This window comes from Pseudochaenichthys georgianus, chromosome 10 (assembly GCF_902827115.2).
Source record: "Pseudochaenichthys georgianus chromosome 10, fPseGeo1.2, whole genome shotgun sequence".
NCBI classification, from domain to species: Eukaryota; Metazoa; Chordata; class Actinopteri; order Perciformes; family Channichthyidae; genus Pseudochaenichthys; species Pseudochaenichthys georgianus.
The window spans coordinates 7,502,753-7,517,524 of record NC_047512.1 but is presented as its reverse complement, the minus strand read 5'-3'; the positions used below and the strand labels follow the sequence as shown (position 1 = coordinate 7,517,524).

The following is a 14,772-nucleotide window of genomic DNA, read 5'->3' as shown; positions in this document are numbered from 1 at the left end:
CTATGAATATTTTATATCCATATAACGGGAAAAAACTAATTTAACTGATCTTTTTCATTTTTTCAAAAAAAAACCTCAATGCTAACAGTGAGCCTCTGAATTAGCCCCGAGCGAAAAATGCTAACCTATTACTGCACCGAAAATCACTCCTAGCTCCCTTATTACTTATCCTAGCTGCACATCCAACACATTGTTTATGATCGTAAAGACACAGAATCTCACCTCAACACTGAAAGATACAAACTCGCGAGGTTATCCACAAAAACGTACATCAAAACAAGTGGCGCTAGGTACTAACATACGCCAGGCTAACGGCTTACCTTCCTCATTGTCTGGTCTAAACTGGTCTTCAATGGTATTACAACGATAAAAACGATGATGTAGTTAATCCATAGGTTAATATCCAATGGGGCTGTGTCCCCTTTGAAATGTTCTGATAATCTATAAGCAATACAACTGCAATTCCGTTATCTGCTGTCCGCTCTGTGCTCCGTGCGCTCTGGGTCCTGCAATACCATCCATCAATAGCAATACTAGCCTTTTTAGGGCTGTTTTCGACAGATGAGCGTGTGTATGCCAGTTTAATTAGTTGAGCTATAGAACACCCCCAATTCTCCATTGTACGTCATAATAATAGCTACCATTTAGTTTGGACGCGATTGCGTTAATTAATAAGGTCACACTGTGTCAGTAAATACATGTGTGAGCTAGTAATCTGGTAGTGCTGCAATATTTACCTCTCTCTCGGCAGCTGAAGCAACTCGTTTGGTGGCTCGAACTTCACGTTTGTTGACACTGTCATTGTCTTGCGCGGCCGACGTGCTGGGACGGTCGGTGTTCCCGACTGCATACGTTGAGAAATCGAATATTGTGGGAACAGATCCTGGCTTCAAATCCAATGTTTTGTATTGAACCAGGCATCCAGACTGGACTTTGAGCAGCTTCTCATCCTTTAGTGGCAGCATATGGAAATGTACTTCTTCCTTCTTCGTATAAAATCCATTTGTGCAGCCTGGGGCAATACAATAAACTCCTGACGACGACCGTTTTCTTGTAATGTAAACTAATGGTGCATTGCACGCCATGTTGTTTGTTATTGAGCTTTGGCCCAGGAAGCCGTACCCACTCAGTGACGTCACTGGAAAAGTCCCGGAGCAATGGAAGCGCCCATGGTCATTAGGTAGACCCTCCAGAAAAACGCGATTCTGCGATCGCAGAAATTACCGCATAATCAGCAAAATGGCGCATATTTTTAAAAAGTCGCATATTTATCAAAAGGCCGCATAATCCCCGCATTTTTCCACACAAAGTTGAAAAAAAAAAAAGTTAACTCGTCTTGACGTGAAGTGATGATGCGCGACGTCATCAGCTCGCGCATCACAGAAGGTAAACAACACCGTAGAGTGAACGTGTGGAGCTCACACGAGAGTTTCTCTTCACCAAGATGAAAATCTAATCCATCTCATTTACCGACGAACATTTCTGCTAAAGACCGGGCAAAGCAGTACCCCGATGTCTGGGGGGAAACTATTCTGCACCCTGTGCAACTGTGTTGGAGCATAAGAGAACATCGGCGGTGACGACCCACTTTGATTCATTCAAACATTCGAACATGCTTTCTGCTGCTGCGGACAAGAAAGCCAAACAACTCACGTTCACCGAGGCATCGGCCTCCAAAACCCTTTCGAGGGCTACAAGAAATGAAGTGAGTAGCCTACAAGATTGAAGCTGGTCAGATAACGAACGAGTAAATGAAAACAGAATGAGGCGGAGAAGTGTGTGTGTGTGTGTGTGTGTGAGAGAGAGAGTGTGATTAAAAAAAAAAAATTGCTTTTACAATAAATAAACATTGAATGTGTTTAATTGAATAGTAAAGGGGTTTAACGTTAGTGGCAGGTTGTGTGTGAGAGAGAATAAATAAATAAGACAGCCCAATATTTATTTTTTCCGCATATTTCGCAACTTCCCGCAATTTCACCGCATAAAATCACATAAAACCCCGCATGTTTGATCGCATAATCAAGGATTTTAGCCCGCGTTTTTCTGGAGGGTCTAATTAGGCACGTATTTCAAAAAATAAATTCGCGTATCTCGATCGTTTACATTGGAAATAGACTAGATAAATACATTTCCTAATGGGAATATTGTCGCATGGAAAGCAGTTTGAAAAGTGTTTCCATTTCCCTTTAATGGACAACAAAAAGTGTTTTTCAAGTTGTCTTTGTTTGTTTTTGCTTTACTGCCACGTGTTTGTACTCTATCATACCAACATTATCCTTCAGCTCTTCTGGTGCACTTTTGCCTTTGACCCAGAGTTTTCCAGCAGACTCCCCTTAATGATTTCTGCAGATTGTTGTTCTTTTTTATTGTGAAGATAAATCTGCTGTAACAAGATGAAAACAGCCATACATCTGGGCCTTGGCTCGGGTTGCAACGAGACTTTAAAGGTCAATGTTGCTATGGTGACGCATTAATCCTTCAAGGAGCCGAGGCGAGCACTATAAAAGAGGTGAGTGTCTGTGACAGTGTTACTGTTGTTATTGTGGGCTCGCCATTAAAGCCTTTTTAAACGACACCCACTGAAGGGCCACTTAACCTCTCTCAGGCGTGCCTGCACTTCAGGCCTTTCTGGATTACTGTTGAATACTGTACTGAACTTTTCCCACTAAGACATTTATTCCAAAAGATGTTATGCAGGAAGGAAGCTGTGGAGGATGTACGTAGTTTTTAAGGAATGCTCTGCTTCACTTTCACACTTTCACTGGGAGCTTCCCTGTTCTTTCTTGGTAGAGGTTTAAACGAACGCTGAAAAGGGTGTTGTTTACTTTACACCTCCCAATATTGTTCTAGCTGGAGTTTCCAATTTGGCACCATCCAGCAAAAAGCTTTGATGTTTCTACTTAAGCCTTGTGTTGCCTGTACACTGGCACTCAAAGCTACGGTGGGTAACATTGAAGAAGCCAGCAAGAGTATGCTACATTTTCAAAATAACTGAAAAACCAGGCCCCATGTTGCAGTCTCTTTCCTAATGAAAGTAGCTAGCAATAAAAGCTAAAGTGGCTAAATCTGGCGAGAAAGGTGCAAAGTATGCAACACTGACAGCCGGTTTTTTAAGGCCTTTAACAACACTTTTTTCTAAAACTACCACCCTAGCTATAAGTCAGATTTGGGTACTCAACCTATATTCTTTGGGTGTCTGCAGACCAAGAAAGTGGACCCTTACTAGAGAATACGAGATAAGCTTTAGTTGAACTGGGTAAAGTCGGAGCGCAGTCACACTAGGAAAATCCAGATGACCATTCAATGTTAATACCAACAACATGTATGCGCCCTGTGAGTCTGATCTGCTTCAACATTAAATTGGTTCTTTCTTGATCCATGCGACACTCGACCGCCAAGTTTCGTGAAAATCTGGCCTGTGGTTTTTCTAATGTGACAAACAAACTGAACCGATGACATAACGTCCTTGTCAGAAGTGAAGGAATGTTGACTCTTTACACAAAGTTATCTTTTATAATTGTCCAATGCCAACATTGTGTTTGTCCAGTGGTTTGAGTAATTTTCAGTGCTCTCAAATTCAACTTAACTTGCCATTAATGACAAATGACAGAGCGAGCATGTATCAGCAGATCAAAGACAAACACTCTGTCATCATTTGGTGTGCTGCTCGATGTTTCTCGAGCTTCCAGCGCAGCATCGCTCCGATGGAGAACACTCCCAACAAGGTGTCCCAGCGAAGAGCCAGAGCACGTGCTGAAAGACGCATCTCACGATCGACCTTCACTCGGTCCCTAGCAAAGCGTTTCTCTTGTTCATTTATCTTCCCAGGGACGGTTCGTCCCCGCCGTATTAATGAATGCCAGTTGTTCCTGTGCTCCACAATCAGGAAGTTCACATTTGGCCCGGGATTAATCCGATTTAAATGGTTTGCAGGAGCCAGTTGAGTGTGCTGGGTGATCGATCTTTTTATTATATGTTTTAAATAAATAGTTTGGTAACAAATTAGAATCAGAATACTTTATTTCTTTCTGGTGCAAAATTGGTTTTCGTCAAAATGCATGTGTTTGTGCATATCTGTATTTGTGTATTTGGACTGTGTGTACGGTGTGTATTCAACCAACAAATGAATTAGTAATCGCAATATTATAGTAATATTCATCTTCAATCCTAGTTTTATAATAAAGTAAAATACAATTATTAATATAAACATGGCGCAGTTAAAGTGAAATTAAACAAATATGTACATGTACAAAAGGATACATTACAATCTATGTAAAAGTGCATTAATTATATATTATCTCACTGTTTTTAAACCCTTTAGAGAAGAGGTTATAGGAAGAAAAAAAATGTTTAAAAATATATATAATGGAACTAACTTTCAAAAACTATTTACGGAGATTCAACATTGATCGTACTTTTTATTTATTTTTGGGTAAATACTGATTTTCGATGAACGGACTGAACACTGTTTTTCTCCAGAAACCTGCAGAGGACTTTAACACTATGTCTACCATGCTTAAACTGTGCAGCAAAATCAAAACAACTACCGTACTTTTCGGACTATAAAGCGCACCTGCATATAAGCCGCAGCAGCTAAATTGTCCGTCTGTCTTGCTCTCGTTCTGTCTCTCGGTTCCACTTTTACTTTGGCGCGCTACCTGTCTCACTCTTTTCCGGCCTCCAGCTCTTCCTGCTGGAGCCCGCCGGTCATAGAGCCCATAGAGTTAAAGGTGGTTAATTTTACCTGTAAAATCCATAGATTTAGGAGGTTCCCTAGTGGCCGTTAGCTGTACAAAAAAAATGGGGGAAAAAGTCGCGGCTTATAGTCCGAAAAGTACGGTACTACTTTTTCAGAGAAATCTGTTGTATCTACTCTGCAATCGGTATCATTGTCTCACATTCAGAGCTGAGGTAACTCCATCTCTCCCTGCTGCAGATCTCGTGTGTTCTCTTGCACTTTTGATGCAGTGCTCTCACTGATTAGAGGCTTTTGAGTTCAGTCTCGAGACATTTCCTATCCACTCCCTGCAAAAACTTTCAATGAATTACACCACAACCCTAACCCGTCATTTTGGACGTCAACATTTCAGATCCTAAGCAGCTAGCCACATCAAAATATGATTGCTTTTCAAATACTTCGACCCAATGATGGGGTTGCCATGAAACAACAAACCCTTGCCAGAGTTGCTGCTGTCTGAGTGAACGCACTGCAAAGCCCCTATCATCAGCTGCGTGCTTGATGACAGCTAAGTGAAATACACATTTCCTTGTATTAGGGGGAGGAGAGGAAAGAAATAATGAATTCAAAATAGCTGCGGTTGTGTGCATTCCTACCAGAGCATCTGTTTAGGATCTGCGTTCATGTTTGCTCATTAGACCCTTCTTCACTTGAGATCAGGACGGTCTTCTCCTTGAAGCTCATCACCGCTACAGGATGCTACGATGATTCTCCATACTGCTGCCAACGCTGGTTATCACTCACATCAAGCTTTCATCAATTACTTAGCTCGTCCTTGCCACGCAGGACAGTGCTGTGGTCACATTTGACTCTGGACCATTGTGTTGCAACAGGAATTAGAAATCCAGCAAGGAAGAAAGAGAGAAGTGGATCAGAATAATAGAAACCATTCAAAAATGCACTCGTACCGTGAATTGTAATCAGATGTGAAAGGTCTTTGTGATCACGCGTTACTGAGTAGAAACATACATACTCTATCTCACAGACAATGTGCACAGTATCGTTACATGTACAAATGCTACAACAGGGCATCCTGCACGTTTTCAGACCCAAGAGAAAGTGTTGGTCTCTCCCGGGGACCTTAACTGAAAGGGGCCCTATGATGCATTTCCCTTTCTTGAAGAGTGCTAAGTAGGTTTTTGTGCATGTAAACGTTCTAAAGTTCCCTCCAGCAGAACATAGTGACATCACTTTGTAACGCTTGCATTTCTATTGGCTAGCCCTCCAATACATTGTACGTGGTTAAAGCCCCTGTCACACTGTCCCGAAATTGACACCCGATGGACACACGATAAAGGAAATGTTCAAATTTGGCTGTGATCGTAGCAGCATCGGGCCATTCGTGAGGGCATCTAAGCCATCGTATGACCGCCGGTGGAGTTTCTCAGGCTCCGGCAGCAACTTCGTGAGCGGCAACTTCGTAAGGCACTCGTGAGGGCATCTTGTCAAATCGTGTCATCTTCGTGTTATCATCGGTGCATTCGCCCTCACTCTGATCGGGGCGAATGCCCGATGGCACCGAGGATAACAAGGTGCCCTCACGATGGCCTTACGAAGGGCAAAATTGACACACGAATTCAACACGAAAATGAACCTTCGCAAGGTCCTTCGGCAATTTTTTGGCATTCCAAAGATTTTGCCTCCGCTCACGAAGTTGCTGCCGGAGCCTGAGAAACTCCGCCAGCGGTCATACGATGGCTTAAGATGCCCTCACGAATGGCCCGATGTTGCTACGATCACAGCCGAATTTGAACATTTCCTTTATCGTGTGTCCATCGGGTTGTTTTATTGCACAACAAAATCATGTAAATATATTATGTAAATAACCCAATTTGTGTTCTGTGAAACTAAAAAGGATATCATATATTATTTTGAAGGACAGTTGACAGGAAGTTGTTGTTATGGAAACAACATTGCGGAGAAAACGTAATATTTTCTACATATAAAGACGGATAAAGTAAAGAACAAAGTCTGAAGATATCAGTACAGTATCATAGTACTGTAACATAATTGTTTTTGTTACTTTCGTTGCAGTTGTATCTTAAATGTAATGTAAATGTTGCCTTCGTGTGTGGTTCGGGGCCATCTTCGTGCGAAATTCACAATTCCATATTCGTGTGTCCATCGGGTGTCAATTTCGGGACAGTGTGACAGGGGCTTTAGGGATGGGAAGAGGTTGACCAAGCACAGCAGAGTCAACCAGCTAACCAATCAGAGCAGACTGGGCTCTGGTTTCAGACAGAGGGTGAAAAGAGCTGCTTTTTTGATAATGTAAGCAGAGTGGAGACATTGAACCTGACAATTAGAACAACAGGGCCCCTTTAATAGATTATAAGACATCTGATATATTCAGTTCAAGGTGGACATTGTTGTCTTCTACAATTCTACCCAAGTCTCCCAATTCTTGATACCTCCACTAACACTTGTCAAACATTGGATCTTTCAGGCAGAATAGTGTCCTGTGATTTCAGCAATCTGCCTCTAATCTTAGCTAATGAAATTGTCCTCTGACACTGTGTTATTTCAGCAGCGTGTGGGGAAGAGAGGATCTGTATCGCCTGCGTAGAAATGGTTTCCCAAGAGGCCTATCCATCACATAATCTCGTTATTGCCCGGAAGATGAGAAATGCATTTAGCTATCTTGTCATTTTCCCTCCAAAAAAGGTCTCTGTAAGCATGCACATGTCCCCTGTCAGCTGCGGGTGAGGCTTTGTGCAGGAGGTAAATACGCATAGCACAGCGCTGATCTGTTGCTTAATAAAAGAGGGATTAAAAACACATTTGGATCAAATTCCCGAGTGGGTGCCTGCGTTGTTGATCCTATTACCATGATTGTTCACAGACAAGTATTAAGGTAAAATTGGTGTTGTGCAAGTGTAAGCGTTCCACAGTGAACTTTTGTTGCATCTCTGTTAATTAGTAGCCACTCATAGATAACTCAAGTTATTCCAAACAAACCCATGTTCATGCTGCCAAAAATCTAAAATGTTTGACTAACGGCCCGTCCACACTACAGCGTCGACAGCTTCAATCTGCCCATTCACTTTCAATGGGGTGACGTCACGTTGCCTCGCTTTTTCGCCGAACTGAATTGTGGGTAGCATAGCGGTCCGTCTCCACCGTCTCCGGCGTCAGAAGTTGAACATTGAGTAGCCAGCGCCAGCCAATCAAATCCCGTTTCGGATAATCTGACAGCTCAAGCCGTAGCCAATCAAACTGGGAGAGATATCCCGCCGTTCATTTCTATATTTCAAAAAAGGTTGGAGGAGAAACTAATTATCGCTGTAGCAAATCACCCGGTTTTGTATGACCAGACCCTCTTCACCTACCGGGATACAAACCGGAGGAACCAGGCATGGAGGGAGGGGGCAGAGACAGTGGGTGAAACTGGTAGGTTTTCGCCTGTTTGGGGAGTTTATATATATATTGCTCCCATACAATCCCCGGGGTTTTTTGCTTTGTATGTCGGGGGCGGGAGATTCATGTGATTGGTTGTTGGTCGCATTGCTTGAATAAAATCCCCAAGCTTCAGACACGCCCAGCTCCAAGCTTTTTTTGAAGCTGTAGTGTGGACGCTGCGTTACATTGAAATGTGCAAAAACACATGCTAATGAAAAAACATGGTCACCAACTTGACAACACATTTCCATGTGTTTCTCACAATTGTGTTTTTGTATTTGCATCATCTTCATGTCCATTCTGCAATACTGCAATACTACCGGGTACAAATGTTTGTCAGCAGCTTTAAAATCAAAACTGCTCCACCTGTTAAAAATCTGCTCAAAGATTGTTGGTCAACCCTCATGACTCAGCCTATCATAACAACCTAGTGAGGCTGTCCATCAACATCATCTCTGACCCAAACCATGTTCTGAACAGAGAATATGAGCTGCTACCATCTGATCGGAGATACAGGGTCCCACCATTCAATAAAGTCAGACTGAAGCAATCCTCTCAGTAAACACAGAGCTGATCCCAGATCAGATGCAGCTGAAGGCTCTTTGAGCAGCTTTTCTCTCACTGATTGTGCTGTTATGTTAAATGTTTGTTGTTTGTGTTCCATGTATTTTTGTCTGGATATTTGTCTGTTGATGTTGGACATGGAGCTGCTGTGACGCAAGTCAAATTTCAGACTTGATCTGACAAATAAAGTAATATCGTATCATCTTCTAATGAAAGTGTTTTGGGCAGTTGTTGCGTGTTTGCCACTATTGGCCATCCAAATAAAACCCATTCATGAACTACAGGTTAAATCGTAACAGGGAGAACATCAAACGGTAATATCTTGAAAATGTCTGATCTTCACTTTGAGTTTTAACTGCAACAAAAGTCAACTCTTGCCCTTCAAGCCATTAGCAGAGCTGGAGAACGACTCTTTATTAGTAAAGTATGTCCGCTCCCACTTCAGGCCCGTCCCGCTGTGGAAGCCCAGAATTTATGTTCCGCAGGGAGCCGCTGCTGAACAGACGACCCACATGTGTCTCTGCCTTTAAAGGCATTCTGAACTGATTTGGGGGATATCGTAAAGCAAATGATAAATTTGTACTCCTGTCAAGTGCGGCTGTGCAATGACTATTTGCTCCAAGAATCAAGTAGGAATGCCATATATCCCGACTGATTGCTACTACCCGCCAGCTTATGGCAGAATACATTGCATCATTAAAGGTATCGGGGGAAATAACTTAGGCTTTGTTTGTGCTGACATCTAACAGGCCGTTTGATGTAATACAGATCTATGCGGAGAGACAGACACTGAACATTTGTCTGCCTACTAATAACAACTACACATTCATCCTCTTCCTGCTTCTCTCTGGTTTCCTCTAAAGTCCCAACATCTTGCAAAAGCTTTCTGGCAAGTGCAGATATCATATCTGCCATCGTGCTTTGGCCTGGGCTTTACATTTCTCTTATTTCCTTTCCTCCTTTGCATGGTGTGATTGTACTTGTGCCATACAGAGGACACTTTTTAAGAATGATCTATTTCATAATCAAAAAAAGTCACAACACAATCAATGCAACGTCAGATTTTCAGTTGATTGATTTTTTAAATACAGTAAAGAGTAGGGGTGATTCCCTTTGATCTGAAGCCTTAGTGCATAAACAAATGTACGCAATTTAATCAAATGACCAAGTTTGACCCTTACTTCCTCCCTTACTTCCAGAAAATGCATCTTGCTGAAGCATGCGCTAGCCAGTTTCTTAATAACGCACAGGAGTGGGAGATAGCGGACAGGATAGTGTTCGCAATATGGGAGCGACTGCAAGAATACTATCATACAAGATATGAACACATTATACGGAGGGGAATCATCATCTCTCTGTGATAACGTCTTTGTCGATCAGTGGCGGATTTAGGATTGTAGGAGATCCGGGGTTCAGCCCAGGAGTTGTTGGGGGGGGGGGAGTGCAGGGGTAAAGTGCTATTTTTTTACAAGTAGTGGGTGGACCGAACATCCTTTAGGGGGGTCGTAGCCTACTCTAGGGGGGTCCGGGGGCATGCTCCCCCGGGAAGATTGTTTTTAAATATTGAAGTTAAGAGCATCAATCTGGTGCACTTTGAGAGCAACATTAACCCTACCTTAATAATACCTTAAAGCGGACAAAAGGCACTGGAGAACACTCATTAAAACCCTTTATGGGGCGAGGAACCATATTTGATCACTTCCGCACACACCAAACATGGCGTCACTGCTGCGACTCAGTGAGGTCGAGAAGCATATGGTTTTCTCCCAGCCAATCAGCGAAGATAACTCTACGCCACAAAGCCCGCCATTGGGGAATTTGACCAATCAGCAGAGACCTGAAACGTTTCAAACTTCCGGTTTTCTCGGAATCCGGAAAAAGGCAATTTTGCAGCTCCGTGCATTCACGGAATTCTGTGAAACAACAAAACTAACCATGGTAAGTTGACGAAACTCACACATTGTATGGTTGAATAGTTGTGCTAGGTTAGGACATTTGTGTTGTTAGCGGAAAAGTGAGTGAAATTAGTGAAAATACGGCATGAAAAGTTCGGGCACCATATTTGATCATACGCCCCGTTCAGGTAAACACTGGAGTTAGTAGGATATGACCATATTTGGACATACGCCCGATCCGTCTAGTAAGCGATACATAGTATATTTTAATAACAAATAAGGCAATACAATTTAGGATTTTATATTATAATGTTGCCAAAGGTTTGTATAACACTATACAGTGATTCAGTGAAAAGTTTAACACATTTCTAGAAATGTTCAAGCCATAAATAGTGAATATGATATTCTATTTGATCTATTATGTCAGTTTTATGACCTTATAGCAGTTGTTTTATGTTTTTTTGCATGTGTTTAATTTTTAGCAACTGTCTACCCGATGCGGAAGCCATACATAGCACATTTTAATTACAAATAAGGCAATACAATTTAGGATTTTATATTATAATGTTGCCAAAGGTTTGTATAACACTATACAGTGATTCAGTGAAAAGTTTAACCAATTTCTAGACATTTTCAAGCTATAAATAGTGAATATGATATTCTATTTTATCTATTTTGTCAGTGTTATGACCTTATAACAGTTTTGTTGCATGTGTTTAATTTTTAGCAACTGTCCACTCGGATGTTTTATTCCAAGAGAAAGGATATTGTCATTGTGCCAGCACACCCTGCCATCAGTGACGATGACGAGGAGGAAGATGACGATGTGGAAGACCCTGACTTTGTCCCACCCACTCATAACCTGGACATTCCAGGCCCAAGTGACATGGACCCCTCTGCCAAGAGGAGGTGCATGCAGCCTGCAGTGCTCCAGGTCGATGATGATGACGACGACGATGACGACGACGATGACGACGACGATGACGACAAGCAGCCAGCACTACAAGCCAAGAGGCCCACCAAACCCAGGAAGTCAGCAGCAAGGCCAACCACCTGGCAAAAGCTGACCTGGAAAACCCAGAACTGCCGGAATACCAGCACTCTCCCCCTGACTACATTAAAACCCCTTTTCAGTACTTCACAAGGTACTTTGGCCCCGAAATTGTTACTCATATCACCTACCAAACTAATTTGTACGCCACTCAAAAGGACATTAACACCACTTTCACCACCAATGAGAATGAGATAATGACATTTCTGTCCATCCTGATGTATATGGGGATTTCAGAGCTCCCATCTGTTGAAGATTACTGGGCCATGGAGACCAGAATCCCTCAAGTTGCCAACCTGATGTCCTCAAAGAGGTTCAGGCTGCTGAAAAGGGTTGTCCATTTCAATGACAACACTGAGCTTCCTGGTTCCATTGACCGCTTCTTCAAAATCCGGCCACTGTTCATTTTCCTCAATTCTGCCTTCAGGCGTGAGCCGCAGACCCCCAAACAGTCTGTGGATGAGGTGATGGTTGCCTACAAAGGGAAGACAGCCGGCAACCTGAGGCAGTATATAAAGACCAAGCCAGACAAGTGGGGTTTTAAATTGTTTTCCAGGGCCTCTGCGGATGGCTTCATCCACGACATGGTGCTCTACCAGGGGAAGACTACTCTGGAGGCCCACGGTGTCCCCCTGACACCTGAACAACAAGCCATGGGTGCCACCAGCCAGATTGTCTCTGTCCTGGCAAGTACCATGTCCTCCCCCAGCACCACAGCCATCTTTGCGGATAACTTTTTCACCAGCCTGGAGCTAGTGCGGTACCTCCGAGACCAGAACTGCAGGTATACAGGGACAGCCAGGGACAATAGAATTGGAAAGCCCCCGCTCAAGTCCATCAAGGAAATGGAGAAAAAGGCTGTCCCTCGTGGAACATGTGACTACATCATGAGTGATGATGGGATCCTGGCTCTCAGGTGGAAGGACAACAGAACGGTATCTCTGCTGTCAACAGACATGGGGGTGGAGCCTATGTCCTCAGTCATCAGGTACTGCAGTGAGACGAAGACAAAGGAGCCGGTGAGCTGTCCAGCTGTCATCCGGACCTACAATGCCAACATGGGGGGCATTGATAAGAGTGACATGTTGGTCCACCTCTACCGCACCCCCATGAAGTCCAAGAGGTGGTACATGCGTATGTTTGCATACGCCATTGATGTCAGCCTCACAAATGCCTGGATCATGTACAGGCGGGACTGCAAGGCCCTTGGTGTGAATGGCGTGCCTCTGAAAAGCTTCAGAATTCAGGTGTTCAGGGCTGCCAGCAACCAGTGGCCAGTCAAGTCTAGCTCCCGAAGAAGCTCATCTTCATTGGTTGAGAGCATGACCGTTGCTGACCCCCAGCCTGTCCGTGGACACCGCAGCCACACCCCAAATGTGGCTGTGCGGTTTGATCCCTCCCTCTTCCATGCCCCTGTACATGCCAATCGCCTGACCTGCAAGTACTGCAGCAGGAAAGGCAACATTGTAAGGTCAAATGTGGTCTGCAGGGTCTGCAAGGTCCACCTCTGCATGAATGCGGAGCGTAACTGTTTTGTCAGTTACCATGAGGAATTTGACTAATTTCTCATGTTATGTATGTTTTGTTAGTTAGCTTAGTTTTCAGGGACCATGTTAAAAAGGAACAGAATATAGCAGTTTGCTAATTTCCCATCTGCAGTCCCTGGGCAGGTCAACATGTATACTACATATTAAATACATTATATACAAACATATTTCATACCCCTGCACTAAAACGTTTACATTACAAATATTTATTTCATACCCTTGCACTACAACGTTTACATTACAAATATTTATTTCATACCCTTGCACTAAAACGTTTACATAATATATATTATATTTCATACGACTCTACACTCTTTTTATATTGTATTTAAGTGCATAGTTATGTTCTAATGTTCTAAAATAAATATTCCTTTCACCCTATATGTATTTTTGTCATACTTTTTTTTGTTTACCAGAAACGGGCAAGGAACCATATATGATCACTTCATTGACCTTGATTTTTTATATGAAAATTAAATATTTTGGAAAATTTCACAAAAGTAAAACAGTATTGTTATGTCCTCCAATAACACTCTAGGGTTGAAATTTAGAATTTCAAAGTATTTCAATGAGTGCCCTATAAAGGGTTAACACCCTTTAATGAAGCAAACTAATGCCTTAACTCACTCAAATACAGTCGTTTACTTATTTCGGTGAAACGAATGTGCGTAGAGTTTTAAAGGATGCGGATAGTCTCACCTTGATTCTGGCGCATTGCTTCTCGTTTTATAGATCTATTCTCATCCACCATCTTGTTTGTGACGTAAAGAGCCCGTCCACACAGCGGCGTTGGAAGCTTCACCCCATTCACTTTGAATGGGGTGACGTCACTTTTCGCCCAACTGCATTGTGGGAAGCAGAGCTTTCCTGGCGTTTCAGGCTGCAAAAGTTGAGCAATGTTCAACTTTTGAAGATTCTGAAGCTTTCAGTGAAAGCGTCAGCCAATCAAATTATATGCCAGTACAAGCTCTAGCCAATCAAACCGCTGCTTGTGGGTCAGGGGCGGGAGATTCATGTGATTGGTTGTTGGTTGCACTTCAGACACGCCCGACGGCAAGCTTTTTCTAAAGCCGCTGTGTGGACGGGCTGTAAGAGTCACGTTTTTGACTGTTGCCTGTCAGTTCCGTTGTTATGTGTGCTGAAACGAGAGCCGTTATAATTCCACGCGCGAAAACAAAATAAAAATTGGAATACGTTATTTTAGTGTCTTAAAAGTAGACTGAGGTATGAAGGGTTAACGTTACATCTTAGAATACTTTTTAGCCCTGTTATGTATGTATACATACTAACATATAAGGGTATACTTAGTGTGGTTACTCCATGTTTACTAGCTATAACATTAACGTTATATCACTCTTTTTCACTTCTTACTCAGTCAGCCAGAGTGCAGATATCACCATTAGATTCACAAACCTGAAACATCATCCATTTCTTCACTGCTGGTGATGACATTGTTGTCAGCTGCTGATACTGCTGCTGCTGCTGCTGCTGCAGCTTGTGGCGCCTGCTTCGATGACAATAACTTTCTAATATCCATAACTTTATAGGCTATTAGCTTAAAACTCGTCAGGCACTAGT

At 42.8% G+C, this 14,772-nt stretch overlaps 1 protein-coding gene across 1 annotated transcript; it reads left to right on the top strand.

The window, feature by feature from the left end:
- The first annotated feature begins 3,617 nt into the window (after nt 1–3,617).
- On the top strand, nt 3,618–13,209 carry LOC117454006 (piggyBac transposable element-derived protein 3-like). The gene is made up of 3 exons (XM_071204714.1): nt 3,618–3,833; nt 11,324–11,741; nt 11,885–13,209. The coding sequence occupies exons 1-3, from the start codon at nt 3,618–3,620 to the stop codon at nt 13,207–13,209; spliced, it is 1,959 nt and encodes a 652-aa protein (XP_071060815.1).
- The last annotated feature ends 1,563 nt before the right edge of the window (nt 13,210–14,772 follow it).